The 17,722-nt window shown below is 31.0% G+C and overlaps 1 protein-coding gene across 5 annotated transcripts in view; it reads left to right on the top strand.

Moving 5' to 3' along the window:
- Window positions 1–1,134: 1,134 nt before the first annotated feature.
- garz (Sec7 domain-containing protein garz) overlaps window positions 1,135–17,722 on the top strand; it is a 201,682-nt gene continuing 185,094 nt past the window's right edge. For all 5 annotated transcript variants that reach the window (XR_012758824.1, XR_012758825.1, XM_075382294.1 and 2 more), the window contains exons 1-4: window positions 1,135–1,385; window positions 11,708–11,807; window positions 14,015–14,113; window positions 16,901–17,019. Coding sequence is in view for 3 of the 5 variants with exons in the window: in XM_075382294.1 (XP_075238409.1) it covers window positions 1,275–1,385; window positions 11,708–11,807; window positions 14,015–14,113; window positions 16,901–17,019 (429 nt within the window). In the remaining 2 variants the exon portion in view is untranslated. The remainder of the gene's footprint in view (window positions 1,386–11,707; window positions 11,808–14,014; window positions 14,114–16,900; window positions 17,020–17,722) is intronic.

Here is a 17,722-nt window from a genome sequence, read left to right as displayed (position 1 = left end):
ATCATAATTTCATTTAATAATTCTCCAATTATTTCTTCTTCAGTGGATTAAGCAGATCACAACAAGCAACAATCCTTTTCAAAGAATTAAGGGAACTTACCAATTTTCTTTAATGGCAGAATTTTCTGCATTTGACCCTCATTCACCACTTCGATGTACAGACCTTAAAAAATAAATAAATGCCTTAAAAAAATAAATAAAAAATAAATGCCTTATGTATTTCTTTGAAGCGGCCACCAACACAACTGGTAATATCCCAGGCCATCAAGAATGGGTTCATTTTGGGGAAAGTACCATTTTCTCTTGTAATCAAAAGGTATTTATGTCTTGGTATGCTATTACTGACAAATATCTGCAATTGCCTTCGAAATTCATTTTGAATTTTATCTGAATCTTTAATTCTTCACCAGCCGTTTGGCTTCTTGCAAATCGACTGTTTCTGGATGAGGGTATTTACATGAACCCTCTGCCACATTTGATTGTTCAGTTACGTACATTTAAAATTACATACGTGAAAAAGTAGAACTGAGAATCTGATTATACAATTTATCCTGTAGGTCATAGGTTACTTTCTTCTCTAATTTGATCAAATCAAATATTAACACTTTAAATTTTGTTCATGCCTCCAACTAAAAAAAAAAAGTGCACACAATAGGTAAAAAATGACCTTGACCATTGCACAAGGGGGATTCCTTATACTGGTATTTTATTTTTTGGTGTTATACATACACAAATCGCCTATGTAAAAACAAATTAAATTATTTAATTGTATTTTTAAGATATTCTGACTTTAAAAAAATAATATTTAAATTAAATAAGACAATTATTTTGTTATGGTGTTATTTTAAGTGCACCATTTTTGAAGTGATTTATTATTTTTGAAAAAATATGTGTCAGATGTTATTAATATTGTGATCTGAACTTGGGATATAAATTTTAATTTAAAAAAATTACTTTATTTATTTTTGTTCACTTAATTTTTTAATCGTAATGAAACCTTAGAAGTCTAAAAAAGGCGTTGTGAACGAATCACTTTGAACTGTGTTTTGTGGAGTGATTCGCCAAAACTTGCTTAAGACAGCGATCTCTAGCAGTTGCCAGATCGTAATGTAATCATATGGCAATGAAATGCATTGTGGGTGAGGCTGGAAACAGCTGATTTTGAGTTGCCGACGATTACGTGTACGATGTTGTGGTGGTTATTAGTTTAAAGTTTTCAGCGTTTGCTGAATACGTATTGAATTTGCAAAATTTGTTTTAAGTTCATTAACGAAATGAGTATGCCATCGTTACCAGGTAATGGCATTTATGTTGTGCAAGGAGAAATGTCAGTTCTCCTTACCGCCATGCGAACGAGGGGTACCAGGTGGTCTCATGCACACCAGGTTTGACGTGTTTTATTTATGTTTATTTGTTATTACATTTTAAGTATATAAGTTATTAACAGAATCAGTGAGTGAGGTTGTCAAATTGGACCCTAATATTTTCACCTGAAAATCGTGTTAATTTCTGGAGAAGTTGTAATTAATATTTCCTTATGCCTTAGTTTCATTTTTTTATGTTTATGCTAGTTTTCTACTTTGTATCATTCTGCAATCCTGCAGTAATGTGGTAATCTGTGTATCCTATGATACGGTTAGAAAATGACTGGTAGTGTAGCAAAATTAATTTAAAGTTTCCGTATTCAAACTTTCCATTAAATTTATTATTATTCTAAAATGTAAGTTTTGTTTTCTTTTTGTCCTATTTAATCCATATTTTAAAAATTAGATATTTGGTTATATTTACACACAATTTCTGTATATTTCATTTGAATTGTGAGTTTTGTTAGCTCTTATCACAGAAATGTACAATATTTAAGAAGTGTATTTGTTGTAAGTGTAATTTATAATAAAGTGAAGAAATTTCATGCTTTTTAGTGTTTATCTACTTCAGTAAGCTTGTGTTAGTATGTAATTTGTTGATGACTGAAAAATATGACGGGTTAAATATCCGAATTTGCAACTGATTCACCAGATTTTATTTTAACAAATGTTGTAGGTATTCATACAGCATGCACATTTCCCTGAAAACTAGAAAGGACAAGTTTTGTTTAGTTAGGTACAGGAAAATAATAAAATACCGTAATATACACCACAGTAGGAATTTAGAATAGAATAATGTTAACAAAGGAAGAAATATTTCCCATGTAGACTAATAAAAGAAGACATGCAAGTTTTAGCCATTATGATGTAACATTTAAGAGAAAAACATAATTCATAACAAATAAAACCATCGAGTTCTTCTGCTGTTATATGCATGAACCTGTTGGTTGACCTTGTTAGGATAGTATCTGTTGTACATGAACATTTTTGCCCTATTTAAATACTCAAATATAAAAATAAAATAAGATAATGTTATACATTCCTGATTCTTAAATCCTAATTCTTATCATGAATCTAGATCCAGATTTATTGCCCCCTGCCGAACTGAACATAACAGAAACCTGAACTCTTGTTTTGTTATCATAATATCCAGTATGTAAAATAAGCACCTCTTAAAAATATTCATAAATCCCACCACAACATGTATATTATCAATAGCCCATCTAATTGCCCTACAAACCACAGACTATTGTATATTCAAACATTAACATGGTTTATTACACATACATATACATTAGCTGACCACTGTACTTTAAAACTGTAAAGTAAGATGCCAAGTACGTAATTATAGCTATACTTAGAGACAACATATTTTGTGAAATACTGAATAAAAAATCAAAAATACCTCTTGACAAAAAAAAAAAACATTGTGCAAACATAATAAAACATTAATTTTGATAAAAAATAGTCATCAAATATATGGTTTGACCTCTCACCACACTAAATGGCTTTGTCAAATGTTTTAAAAGAGTTCCACTATAATAACTATGTTATTTAAATGTAGGCAATTTTATGTTAAGCGAAATGTTGGTGATAATATTATTACATTGATATTTGTGGGGCATTTTTCAAAAAATGGCCAAAGGAGATTTAAAAAAAAAAAATGTTAACTCTCATCAAGGAATTTCATTCCCTCACCAATCATCCATTAAACAATACAACTAATGAATACAAAATATTTGTATTCAGTTTATTGACTATCAAAACCATTTTCCAATTAATGAGGAAACTGGAAGTTACTGGAATATTTTATTTAAAATTATGAATGCATAATAATTTGCCTTCCGTCTAGCACCATCTTGGAAAAATGAATGATAAATAAATTTTTTATTCTTTTCAATTCTTGTTTTTGGATCTTGAGCATTTGGTTTGCATAAAAATTGTACTTTGGTGGTTATTATTATAATAGAACCAAAGTAGAAACCTCTTAAAATTCTTTTTAAAACTTAATTTTTTCATCTTTAAATTTTGTACAATTTCTTAACTCATAAATAGAAAAATCCAAGCAACTGCTTGGGAACCTCCATGTTCACACCTCACCAGCACAAATGAGAGAATACTTGGTCATAAGAAAGGCAGACATTTTTGTAAAGAACAGTTTTTTATCATTTTTAAAGAAAAATTAAAGAAATTCTGTTATGAACAAAAGTTGTTTTAAGACAGTTTACAACTTTTAATTCTTTCTGTTTTTTCTTCATACCTATGGTGCAGGCTTATTATTGCATTGAAAAGTTATGTACTTGTACAAATGGGAATAAGATAGTAGTGTAAGATGTATTTCTTTCTGAAAAACTATGTTTATTTTTAAAAAGAAAGTTGACTTTTTGTGTGTGTTCATGGCGGATGTCGTGTGTCTGATAGAAAAGAACAAAAAAAAGTAATTCTGGTTTGCCAGAATAAAAAGATTCAAAACATAATCCTATGTAAAAAATTCTCTTTTTAGTGTTCTGGTATTCCAAACACGTATATGTGCCTGACCACCTGGAAGCCGGCTCTACTGTAAATTCTAAATTCTAAATTGTATACACAGATACACGGGGTCGCCAGGCGCCCCGATTTTGGCGGAAATGACCTGATTTAGTAACTGTAATCCCGCGTCGCGATATGCAGTCTATAATTCCCGATTTGAAGAGAAAATTTTAAAATCGAACTAAACAATCATTAATATGACTACAGGTTTTGATTGCTTAGTAAGTAAGAATGGAAGTGCGAGAATTAAAAAAATGGTGCTCGCAGCGTATTCCTTTCCCATAGCATTTAGCAACGCATAAATTAATTAATTTGTGTTGATTATTAAATAAATAGATCTGTTTGACATGTAATACAGAGTGATTTTTTAGTCCTGTTACCCAATTGTTAATGTCTGGTAATTTTTTTCTAAGAAAGGGAAATTTTTTTGTGTGTCACGAAGTTGGTAGCGCTACTCAACCGGTCGTGATACGGCAGTGTGAGTTGATTCTCCTTGAGCTGAGTAAACTTTTGTGTCGTTTCCGGTCGTGTTACGAACAGAATGTCTTTTACCATAGAACAACGAGTTTTCATTCTTGAACAATATTTTGCTACGAAATCGTACGCGAGTGTAAAATAATTATTTTAAATTAAATTTGTTGGTGTTCCTCCTCCAGAAAAAAATGTCAATTTCTAGGTTAGCAAACCGATTTCGAGCGACAGGTAGTGTGTGCGACAGTAAACGTAGTGATCGTCCAACTCGCTTGACAGATGACGTTTTAGAGAATGTGAAAACAAGATTGCTCAATTCTTCACGGAAAAGTTTATGAAAACTTTCCACGCAAGTCGGTTTGTCATATTCGAGTGTTGAAAAAGCTACTAAAAAATTGAAATTGTATCCGTATCGCGTACGATTAGTCCAAGAGCATCAGCCTCCAGATTTAAACAAGCTATTGCAATATTGCCGTTGGTTTAGGTCTCGTAAACGATAACGGAATCGAATTTTTAAGCACAGTCTTCTTTAGTGATAAAGCTTGGATCCATCTCGATCGTTATGTGAACAGTCGAATTTGGGCGGTTGAAAATCCTAACGCTTTACAACAAATCTTTGCATCCTGAAAAAATTGGTGTGTGGTGTGCGATATCTCGTCATCGTATAGTCGGATCCATATTCTTCGAACAGACAGTAAATGGTGAAGTATACACAAATATTGTGCGCCAATTTGTGTCCTCTCTGGAACCTCAAGAACGGTGTTGCTGGTTTCAGCAAGACGGCGCTATATGCTACACGTCTCGAGAAACCATGGATTTTCTGCAAGAGTTCTTTGATGATCGAATAATAAGCAAGGGCTTATGGCCTCCAAGGTCACCAGACCTCACATCTCCTGACTACTTTTTGTGGGGCTATATTAAGTCCGAGGCCTTCAAAAACAATCCTTACACTATTGATGAACTTAAGTCAATATTACAGACTTATTACGAATATTTCCAATGCAACTCTTAAAAATGCTAATATGCTGATAAGAGTCCGTGCGTGTATAACCGCAAGGGGTGGGCATTTTGAGCATATTCTTTAACAATTATGTAATTTTTTATTAAATCTCTTTTGTAAGTAACAAATACATTTTTTTATTCCACCTAAAACTTTCTTAAATTTCTTTAAATTACATTTAAAATTGGGTAACAGGACTAAAAAATCACTCTGTATTTTTAGCCTGAGCAAATGCTTCATACTTAAACTTTTCATTAATAAAATTATTTTGTAAATGTTTGTAAGTAAAAAGTAAATTAATTTTTAAGTAATTCTATTAAAATTATCTGTAAATGAATTTGGTAGAAAAAAAAAATTGTTGACCGAAGGCCTATAAAAACGAACTATTTAATAGGGGGAAAAAAGGGAAATTTTGGAGATCATAGTAGGTAATTTGATAGGTAAATGGATACACTGTTCATCAATGCATGTTGTCTGAGGTGGCAGAAAAATAATATTACAAAAATTTTTCAAAATTTTAAACTTACTTTATAGTTTTTAGTCGTACTTTAATAAAATTATTATCGTACATTGGATGAGTTTAATTAGTAGGCCAATTTGGATTTCAAAAGATGACATCATATATTGAAATTTCTAATATATTTATAAAATATCAAACAAATTTTCAGTCAAACATTTTTACTATACAAAGTAACGAAATAGTGAAGTTTTTATTTCATTTACTTAATTACCTATCACAATTTTCGACAAACGTTTTTAAAAGTTTCTTATTCGATCCATCTCTGATAATGCATCATTATTGCAAGGTTTTCTTTCTATTAATTTGTAATCGACAGGAACTGTGTCTGCCCGCCAAAAATCATCTGTGTGTGTGTATATATATATAGAGAGTTATGACGAAATGTCAAATTGAAACCACAAACTCGCGTACCAAGTTTTTTTCATTTTTTTTAATGTCAAACGGCCATCGCATTTTTCATCTGCGACCCCGAAAACCCCGCATAGCCATTTTTCAATTTTTCACAGCCGTATCCTTAATTTACGGGGGGGGGGGATGTTTGCAAAAGTAGTGGTGGAATATTGTATTGTCAGTCGAACCTTTTTTTCCGATGAGTCAGAGCAATACCATTTACGTACCCCCCACAAATGAGACAGTGTCGGACTCGAACGGGTTCGGCTAAATGTTAATTACTTATGTGTGTCCGCACCCTGCCGACCAAAACTCTTATCTCATCGTTTTTCCTGTTGCTGTGACCATTCATGTAGTGTATTACGTCTGGTAAAAGGGAGTGTAACGCTGCCGTGCACCGAAATGCGCAGAGGCGATTTCCACGTGCTCGGGGAGCCCCCTAAATGTTGAGCCGCGGGCCTATCCGCCCCGGCTCCCTCCGACATCTCATTTCCTGGCGGAAATTCGGCAGCCAGTCTGGACCCGGCGTCTTAGCCGGAGATAATCTTTTTGCTGCCTCCAAAAGTTCAGTTAAAAGTGAAAGGAGGAGGGCTATCCTGTTCACTCCTCTCATCAATCCTAATTTCCTCTCCTTCGGGTAAGAGCCTGTCTATTATATTACGAACCATATGGACATCCTGAATGACAGGGGCTCTAAGCCTTAAGGCCCTCCTTACCTGTATGTTGTAAGGCTTGCCCCATAGATCCATTTCTGCTTCTGAAATTAGTTTCTTCCAAGACCTCTTATGAGTTTCTCGGATGCATCAAACAAGATCCTTGTTGTGTTCACGATATCTGTCTGTAAGGATGTCGCTAAGGGCAAGGAGATATGCCCTCGTCATGCGTCTCCTAGCCCTGTGGCAGGCCTTCTTCTTTTTCGTGAGGGTCCCCCTTTTTCAGGGGTCCACCAATATACTGGCGGGTGCCCCTTTCCGGAATATCTTCGCGGTAGACTGGCTCACACTGCCTCAATTGAACCCACTATACGAGATGCTTTCCCCTCTGTTGTGTGCCCTTTGCTTACCACTTTGAGGTCAAGCACTTTTGTAAAAGCACAAAAGTGTTAAATTTTCCTTAACTTTCCTATATGCTCCCATCTATTTTACCAATTTTCATTTCTGAACACTTTTCTTTAATCCACTCTTCTTTCACTAGTTTGCACTTCCTGTTTATAGTATTTGTTAATTGTCAATACTTCCTTTTACTTTCTTCATCACTAGAATTCTCATACTTTCTACACACAGCTATCAGCTGCAATATATCCTCTGATATCCAAGGTTTTCTACCAGTTCTCTTTGTTCCACCTAAATTTTCTTCTGCTGATTTAGAATATCCTTTTTAACAATTCTCCCATTCTTCTTCTACATTTTCTACCTTATCTTTTTTACTCAGACCTCTTGCGATGTTCTCCTCAAAAATCTTCTTTACTGCCTCTTCCTCAAGCTTCTCTAAATTCTACCAATTCATCTGATACCTTTTCTTCAGGTTTTTAAACCCCAATCTACATTTCATTATCACTAAATTATCGTAGATATCAATATCTGCTCCAGGATATGCTTTGCAGTCGACGAGTTGATTTCTGAATCTTTATTTTAACCATGATATAATGTATCTGATACCTTGCAGTGTCACCAGGCTTTTTCCATGTGTATATTCTTCTATTATGATTTTTTAACTGGGTGTTGGCAATTACTAAATTATATTCGTGTATAACTCAATAAGTCGGGCCCCTCTTTCATTCCTTTTGCCCAGCCAATATTCACCCACAATATTTCCTTCCTTGCCTTTTTTGATGTTTGCATTTCAATCTCCAACTATTATTAAATTTTCATCTCCCTTTATGTTTTTAGTTGTTTCGTCACTTTCTTTGTAAACATACTCTCATGGGCAGTTGTGGGCATATTGAGATTAACAATCGTTGCCTTAGGTTTTGATTTTATCCTTATTACAGTGATTCTGTTGCTAAGCTTTTTAAATACTCTATTCTCTTCCTTATTGTCTTCAATGTGAAACCTTCTCCTGCCTGCCCTTGATTTGATGCTGAGTTAATTATTCTAAAATCACCTGACCAGAAGTCGTTTTCCTCTTTCCGCTAAACCTACTTTAGTTCCTACTTTATATATATTTAACATATCCATTTCCCTCTTTAAATTTTCTAACCTACCAACCTTTTTTTGGCTTCTAACATTCATTCTCGACTCGTAGAATGTTATTTTGTAATTTAAAGGTGACCCCTTCCTTACTCCTCACTGTCCCCACCCAGAGATTGGAGTGGGTGACTAGTTTGGATTAAATTCATTATTACATGAATTAATTTTTTCAAAGTGATGAAATGTTCACTTTTATGGTAAATATTCCTAAACTGCCATCCACATAATTATCTTGCCCCAAAAAGGTGTATTGGTTACATCATATACTTAATGCTAGTATGTTTTCAAAAATACTCATTGAAGATACTATACATATAAAAAATAATTAAAAAAAGAGGGGAACATAAAAAATCAACAAATAATTACAAACAATAAAATTAATACATATTATGAAATTGTACACTAAGCATATAAATATACATTCAGTAATAAAACAAAACATTCAAATAAAACAAATTAGGTTTATAGAAAATCAAACTGTATATATTTCTGTAGAAAATGTATAAAAAATACAACTAGAAAGAATGAAAAAACATAACTAATATAAACTAAAAATAATAAAAATACCATCAGAATAGTAGTGTCAAGAATAATAAAATTATATATCTTTCTAATCAATAAACAAGTTAACATAATGTTCAAGTCATTATGAAATTACATTTGAAGATAAATCTATCAATTAATTTTAATGATTGTAGACAAATATACATTAGTAAAATGATTACGTTCTTAAAAAAAATTTAGACGTTTAACAAAATTGAAAGAATTCTCCCCCTGTTGTTACTGATCACTTCATTATTCAGAAGATAGAATAACATATTTAGAAAATATTGTTATAAGTTTAATAAGAATTGTATTAGATGTGAGTGGAAAGTTTTCAGATATGTGTCGCCACGTTAAATGGGATTGGATAAGTTTGCCCGTTGTGGAAGGTGAAACTTGTTTTATCCTTAAAACGACCTTGAAAATATCACCGCGATATCTTTGTTCAGCAGAGGTTGGCACCCTGGTGATTGAAGACGTGTTTTTGGTTGTCGGCGGATTATTGATTTCGCAAAATTGATAAGAAAAACAAAACGCGTTTGTGTCAAATTTTGTTTGAAAACCGGGAAATCTGCGTCGAAGACTTATGAACTATTAAAAACAACTTTTTGGGATAAATGTCCGAGCCGGTCCAATGTTTTTAACTAGTTCAGCAAATTCAAAGATGGCTGCGAATCAGTCGAATATGATCCCCGGTCGGGCCGACCTTCTACTTCAAAAACCATCGGAAACAGTGAAATTTGGTAACTGTGCGCTTCTGTTGTAGATTCAGAATTAGGGAGATGACTGATGAACTGAATTTAAAAGTTTCTACGTGGTTCATTCAATTTTATCTGAAGGTTTGAACTTGCGTAGAGTGTCGGCGAAATTCATTCGGAAATTGTTTTCAAACCAGCAGAAACAAACCGCCTTGAAGTGTCCCAAGAACTACTAATTAATCGGGCCGAAACAGAACCAAATTTGTTGAATTGGATAATTACAGGCGACGAATCATTAGTTTATGGATGGGATCCAGAAACAAAGGCACAATCTTCGCAGTGGAAGGGTCCAAAATTCGCCTCGGTCGTAAAAAGCACGACGAAGTCGGTCGAATTGGAAAACAGTGTTGGTGGTTTTCTTAGATTCTGCGGGTATCGTGCATCACGAATTAGCCCCTAGGGGGCAGACAGTCAACCAAGAATACTCTAAAAGTGTCCTTCAACGTTTGCAAATAAAATGTACCGAAAAAAGTCCTGCACTCTGGCAAGACAGGAATTGGGTCCGGAATTTTTGACCAAATTCCTGTGCTTCTGTAACCCCTCTGCTGTGATTTAGCTCCTGTCAACTTTCATCTGTTTCCTACATTGAAATTTTCGCCAAAAGAGAACAGATTTAACTCAGGCATACAGGCAAATATGAAGAGGGTTTTTAACACCCTTAAGAAAGAAAATTTCCAAGAATATTTTCCAAAGTGGAAACACTGTTGGAGTAGCTGTGTTTAATCAGAAAGAGATCCGTCACAATAGACTGTAAGTACTGCCATTTTGAAATTATAAGGCCAGTCTTAAAACTTTCTAATCACACCTCGTAGATAGTTAAAAAAAAGGAAGTTAACTGAAAAAAATGTTTAATTTAGCTGATCATAATAACTATCAGTTTGTAGAAGTGAAATTTAGTATTTCATAATTGATTATTATTCAAAAACCCTTTTAATATAAATTGGTAAATTTACAATGTAATTTGTAGCTTATGGTGTACTTTGTAATATATTGTATTATTAATATAATTTATATTATATTGTGGTATTCTATAATATAGTTTATGGTAAGCAGCTATTTTGGTATCTTCATAGATGGTTCTTATTAGTAATTATTAATCACAGCCTACTTAAACATGTTTAATTAAATATTTCTTTGTTCCTTTTTTTATTCTTTATTTTTATACTTTTTACTGCCTTATAAATAATTTTATTTTGTAAATTGTAATTTTTTTTTCTGTCCTAAGACTTTACTTTTCCTATTAATGATGATTATTTTGTCAGTGAAATTCCTCTGCTACCCCATTTGTGTTTTATTCAACTTTCATGTGTACACTGTTTGTGATTTTCCCTTTATTTCATTTTTCTTGCAGAAAGTTGTATTTACCATTAATGTTTACCTCTTTCAATTTGAAAATTGTCTGAAATGCTCTTGTTACAAAATTCATTCTCAGTTACTGCAGTTTGATTTGTGGTCAAGCCCTTATTTATCTACATACTAGATAACAGTTGGAATAGTATGTATCAAATTGCTATGCTCCTAATTTCTTTGAAGTTTTTAGTACTTTTGTTGAGATCTAATATGCTTTTTCAGTGTGAGAGAATCTTTAAAATTTCTCCTAAAGCTTATTTTGTACTTAATCCTGTAGGACACTTTCAGATCCTGATATATGTATTAATTATTTTCATGTTTTTTTTTTCTTCCTCTAACAAGTGCTAATTTTTCCGCATTGTAAGTTCCTCTCAAATTTTACCTCTTAGAAGCTTATAAGTGTCACACATCTGAAACTGATACATTTTAATACATTCTGAACTAATAGATTTTATTTAAATTTTTAATTTTATTGAATTATTGATTGCTTTTATAAAGGTAACTCTATGTTCGACAATCCTGAAAGTTATCTGGTTGTCTAGTTTTATATGATATTAGTAATAGCATATGTAATCTAGTACTTTTATTTTTAGGATGAAGAAAATGATCTTTTGATTAGAAACTTTTCAGATCTTAAAGAAGTGTTGAATCAAATAGGAGATCTTCGTGAGTTAGAACCAATTCACTTTCTTGGTAAGCTTGTTGTTTTTTATTCTGTAAAAAATGAAATGCAAGTTATAACATAGTTATGTTATATCTACCAGTCTGTTATAATTTATTTTTAATAAATAAAGTTTAACTGTAAAATTATTTAATTATAATGGTTCTTGTTTTTATTTGCTTTATTATTCTTAGATTAATTCTACGATCATTGATCAAATGTGCTCTCGGTTCATTAGCAACACGTCTTAAAAATCTGAATCAGAAATTGAATGAAAGTTTGAAATTGAAGATAGAGTGCAGCTTCTAGAAAACTTTTAAGAATAGGAAAGTATGATCATTTGAACACAAAAAAGTTTGAGAAAAAAGTGGATTTAGTGGGTATTGGTGAAATAAGATCAGATAGTAATAATGAGATTACAATTATCATTGATCAGGAAGAATTGAGGAGAAAAAATGGAGTATGATTTATTGTTGGTTTCAAATGTTACAAACACTTTATTAGCAGAAAGTTTATTACCATAAAGGTATAGATTCATTCAAAGAATTGTGAGGTTGCATATGGCTTGACAGCCTGGGGATGAGAAAGTGGAAAACATTTTTGAGGATCTAGGTAATGTTATTGATAGGAAGAGACAGGATCTTGAAAAATAATAGTGGATGACTAGAAAGGATGCACAAAATGGAAGGGTAGGAGGGATTGTTGGAACACTTTCTTTTTCTGTTTAGCCTTCGGAACCACCATAAGGTATTACTTCAAAGTATGTATGAATGGAAATGAAGTGTAGTCTTGTACAGTCTTAGGTCAACCATTCCTGAGATGTGTAGTAAATTGAAACCCAGCCACCAAAGAACACCAGTATCCACGATCTAGTATTCAAACCTATATAAAAGTAAACTGCCTTTACTAGGATTTGAATCTTGTTGGAATATATTGCTTGGAAGGAAAAAACGATAAAAGAAACTTAATTGAATTTTATAGAGAAATAAAGAGCATTAACAACATAAGATAACTATTAAGTATAGATTTATGTTTTGATATGGTGCAGTGGGCAGATAGTTTCATTCTAATAGAATTTCATTCTAATAGAAGTTAATTAGAAGAGTGGGAAAATAGTGTACAAATTACTACTGTCTAACATAATTACCACTTATTACAAATAAGAATTAAGGCAGTTTAGTAACTCCCTTTCATAAATATGCTGTTATACCAAACTTTTATACAGAATGTGAAGTATTTTTGATTACATTTAGAATGTCTTACTGATATAACATTTTTATGGGTTAAATATGAATAGGGTTAAATTATTACCTTCTCTTTTCTCATAGACAGTGTATTATACATGACTTCTTTCTTAATATCCAGTTCAGTAACATGAAGTTGTCATTTATTATGAAGTCATCAACATCACCATATTGTATTCATTAGATTGCCAACAAACTAATCTGTTTTCATTAGATTGTTTTCGTTATTAGCAAACTACTATTCCTTATTTGGTAGTAGTGAAGTAAATCATCAGTTGTAAGGATATGTTTTTCACAAATTTTAATTGTCTTTTATGTCTTGCAAATATCGTTCATTAATTGTTATTGAGAATATTTATTAAATAATGTACGTGCTATTATCACGTACATAATACACAATGTGTTATGTAATAATGCCACAGCGACCTTTGTAATAGAGCATTAGTATCTCTGTGTTTCATCTGGAAAGTTTTGTATTTACATACCAGTCAGGTTTGGTATATTTGAAATGCTACAAAATTCATTTCAAAGAAATTTCATTTCCCCACAGTGGGAAAATGGACATGTGGGAGCATGACATGAGCAAATTGGACATGAGCATGTTGTCACTTTAAATAAATAGGTAGTACTGTGATACCATATATAAAGAGTTAACTATCAGTAAGTTACTATTCATATTTACTTGAGTTTTTTCAAGAACAATTTATATTATTTTGCTGTCATCTTTACATTATTGTTGGGTAGTCTATATACATTGTGCTTCTTAATTTTATTTTATTTTGGTTAGAAAAGAAATTCCTACTTAAGTAACTAATATATTTTCATAAAAATTGTTTGCAAAAGTAGATTTTCTTTGAAGTTGAATTAAGTCTTAAATATCTATTTTTTTCACTGATCTTTTGTTTCTGAAAGTATTTTTTTGATTATTAGTATTAATTTGTTACTTGATTAAGTATATTATACCGAGTTGTAACAATTAATATTTTTTTCAACAGGACCATTTCTTGAGGTCATCCGTTCAGAAGAAACTACTGGTCCAGTTACTACATTAGCATTAACATCAATAATTAAATTTCTTTCATATGGCCTTATTGGTGAGTTGTTTATTTAGTTTGTAATTGAAGAGGTAAATTGATATTTTGGAGATTCGTTTTCTAAAAATGTTAAATTGAATTTTACTCTGCAGAGATTATCACATGTAACTAACAAAATGTTATTATAAGAAAAATTTGTTAATTATGAAATTCTAAGGTGTGGAGAGTTAAAATGATGTGAGGAGGTACTGTTTGTCTAGGAAGAAGGAGCTTTGTTACAGGCCACAAACAGGCATATATTGCAATTTAATCTACTATACTCTATCTGAAAATTATTTTAAAAATACTTTAAAATATACTATTCTTGTAGGAAATTGTAGTCATTATTTTATTCAAATTTTAATGTAAGAGTTTGACTTAAAATTTAATCTAAATTTATAAAAAATTAATTAATTTTTTTAATCTGAAACCTTTTTTACCACTGTTCTAAACCAGCTATCAAAATCTTTATTTGTAATACACCAAGAAGGAGGTATGGAAAACGATGTGGAATTTATTTAAGCATTTTCAGAGTAAGAACATGTTTCTTTTCTGTTATTCTGACTATTATTTGGATTGACATATATTCATATCTTTAGAAACGTTTTGGCTGTAATTTCTTTAATTTTATCTAAAACATATACAATGTTTTAGATAAAATTTAGCAAAATATCAAAAAAATTTGTCATTATCCTAGACTGGATTTTCTAACATTGTTTTCAGTATTATATAAATTAATATGCAATTTCTTTAGGTTTCATGTTTATTTCTTTAATCTATTATGCTACAGTTGACTACATAAGACCTATATTCATTTATTCTGGCAGTTATTGTTATGCCAGATTTATAAGACATGATAATGTGTAATTAAAAATTATAGTAGCAAGTTAAAAAAATGTTATGAAATCTTGTAGGGCAGCTTTTCATTTTCTAGTAGTGTCTTCACATGCCCTATGAAAATTTTATTACTCTTTAATGTTACTTAATTTTTAAAAACAAATGTAATTTTTACAGACTTGTCCACAGTTTTATTATTGTAATAGTGATTTTATTCTGTTTTCAATTAAGTAAGGATTACACTGGTCAATAGTATTTTATAGCAACTGTTTTGTTGAAGCGTGATTTAATTAGAGACATTCATGATAAAAATTAATCTAGAATAATTGATTGAAATAATGTTTTTAATATTTCTAAGATACTTCAGGCTTCACTATAGTGAAGCAAGAAATATTAGTAGTTCATTAAAAAATGTGAAGAAGAGGCTTTACAAAATTAACAAATGTATATAATGACAGCAAATTATTGCATTATTTAAAAACATAGTAAATCATTTGAGGAAAAAACAATTATTCTGTGGACTCTATTCTGAAGAGCTTTCCACACCAAATAAAAAACAATCTTATACTAAACCTTCCTCAGAACATTCATAATTAAAACTAAAAAAATATTATTAGAGATCAGAGAAATAAGATCACATACGTTGGTTTAGAAAGAAAGAAAGAAACAAACTGTAGTTTGTTTCAGTTAGAATGTGTACTTGTCCAGTAAGGCTATGTAAAATATGTACTCTTTTTGCTAAATTGTAAAAAACTTTGAAATTTAACCAAATTTCATTCATTTGTAGAAATTCTCTAAAAAAATTTCTTTATTTACTTAATTGTATTACATCAGAAATAATTCAGAAATTGTATTATATTATTAAATAAAACTTTAATAACTTAAGTTTGTTACTAACAAGAAACATCTTTAAAAAATTTTCTATATAAATACCTCATTAGGTAGTATTTACCTCGGTCACCTGACATAACTTATGAATATATTTGTAATCTTGTCTGTTAACTGATCACAAAATTTTAAATGTTCTTCATAATTCAACTTTTTTATATCAACCAGAATATTAAACAAAATATTGTAGAAGAAATACACTTCAAACTTATAAATAAACACCCATATTTATTATTTCCAATTTCCTTGATGTATCATATACATCAATATGTATATTAGTATTTTAAACAGTACTATGAAACTAGTCATCATAAAGCAAAGAAATTTCATTTGCACATTCGAGATATATCAAGAAGGAAATTAAAAAAATAAATATAGATGTTTACAAGTTTGAACTTTTCTTTTTCCTGTTTAGCCTCCGGTAACTACTGTTTAGATAATACTTCAGAGGATGAATGTGGATGATATGCATGAGTGTGAATGAAGTGTAGTCTTGTACATTCTCAGTTCGACCATACCTGAGATGTGTGGTTAATTGAAACCCAACCATCAAAGAACACCGGTATCCACGATCTAGTATTCAAGTCCGTGTAAAAATAGCTGGCTTTACTAGGACTTGAATGCTGGAACTCTCGACTTCCAAATCAGGTGATTTGGGAAGACGCTTTCACCACTAGACCAACCCGGTGGGTTTTACAAGTTTGAACTAACTGAGTGTATCTTCAACAATATCTAGTATCTACTAGATACATATACCTAGATATGATATGTATATATGTACATATACAGTAGATAAATATACGTAGGTAGGTATTTATACATTTATTTGGATATATAGTATATATCCAAATATTAAATCATAGAAAAAGTATAGATATCTGTACTATTTTCTGTGATTAGTTCATTTAAGGCAATTGTAAAAAACTTAAAGAAATAAAACAAGTTAATTGAAATTATAATTTAGAGCTGGTTTTGTGCCTCTCTGTGAAGTTTTTTTTTTTTTTTAATAAACAAGTTATATATGGGTGGTATTAAATATATACAATGTTCCTCTCAGCTCTCTATTGTAAATTTTTGTTTTAGACCCTGGAGGAAAGTGTGCAGCAGTTGCTGTTGAAAATATTGCTGATGTTGTAACACATGCACGATTTGTTGGCACTGATGAAGCTAGTGATGGTGTGGTGTTGATGAATATTCTTCAGGTAATAATTTTCATTGAAAATATTTTGTGCATACAAGTTTGGAGTTGGCGAGAAATTTTGAGGCTTCATAATTTCACTTTGTCAACACATAACATAAAATCTTGCCCCATTATCATATTGCAATTTACAGAGTATATATGAATGACATAACTCTTTTAGAAAATACAAAACTAATAAGAGCTTGAACTGCAGTTATTTTGTTAACTTCAATAATATGAGTTTGTAAAAAATTTTTCTTTTTCTTTTTTTAATGACCTTATTAATGAAATTTATTCTCTGTTAATTATTTAAATATATTCAGATTTAATATTTAAATTTTAAGAGGTTCTATTATGTAAAATTCGTAATGATATGGTGAACATTGATGAACATTTTCAATCAAATATTACTCTAAACAATCCGGCAGATTTGTTATAACATTACTGTGCAAATCTGATAATATTCGTTCAGGTGATTCCTTTATTAATGTTAAAAACAGATTTCTATCTAGAAAGGAAATTAATTAACAGACCTAAGCTTAAAAAGGACTATATCAGCACTTTCATACAAAAAAAATTTACATTTAAGTCAGATGTCATTACTTAATTCCAATGATTTGTTAATTAACAAATCAAATGTCTGTTATTTATCTCACCATCCAGTATTTAATCCATCAAGTTTAACTATTAAAATTCGTGTTGTCTTTGACGCTTCAATGAAAACC

The sequence above is a fragment of the Lycorma delicatula genome, chromosome 1 (assembly GCF_047948215.1).
Source record: "Lycorma delicatula isolate Av1 chromosome 1, ASM4794821v1, whole genome shotgun sequence".
NCBI lineage: Eukaryota > Metazoa > Arthropoda > Insecta > Hemiptera > Fulgoridae > Lycorma > Lycorma delicatula.
The sequence above is the reverse complement of the archived record's forward strand: the minus strand, read 5'-3'. Positions and strand labels throughout refer to the sequence as shown.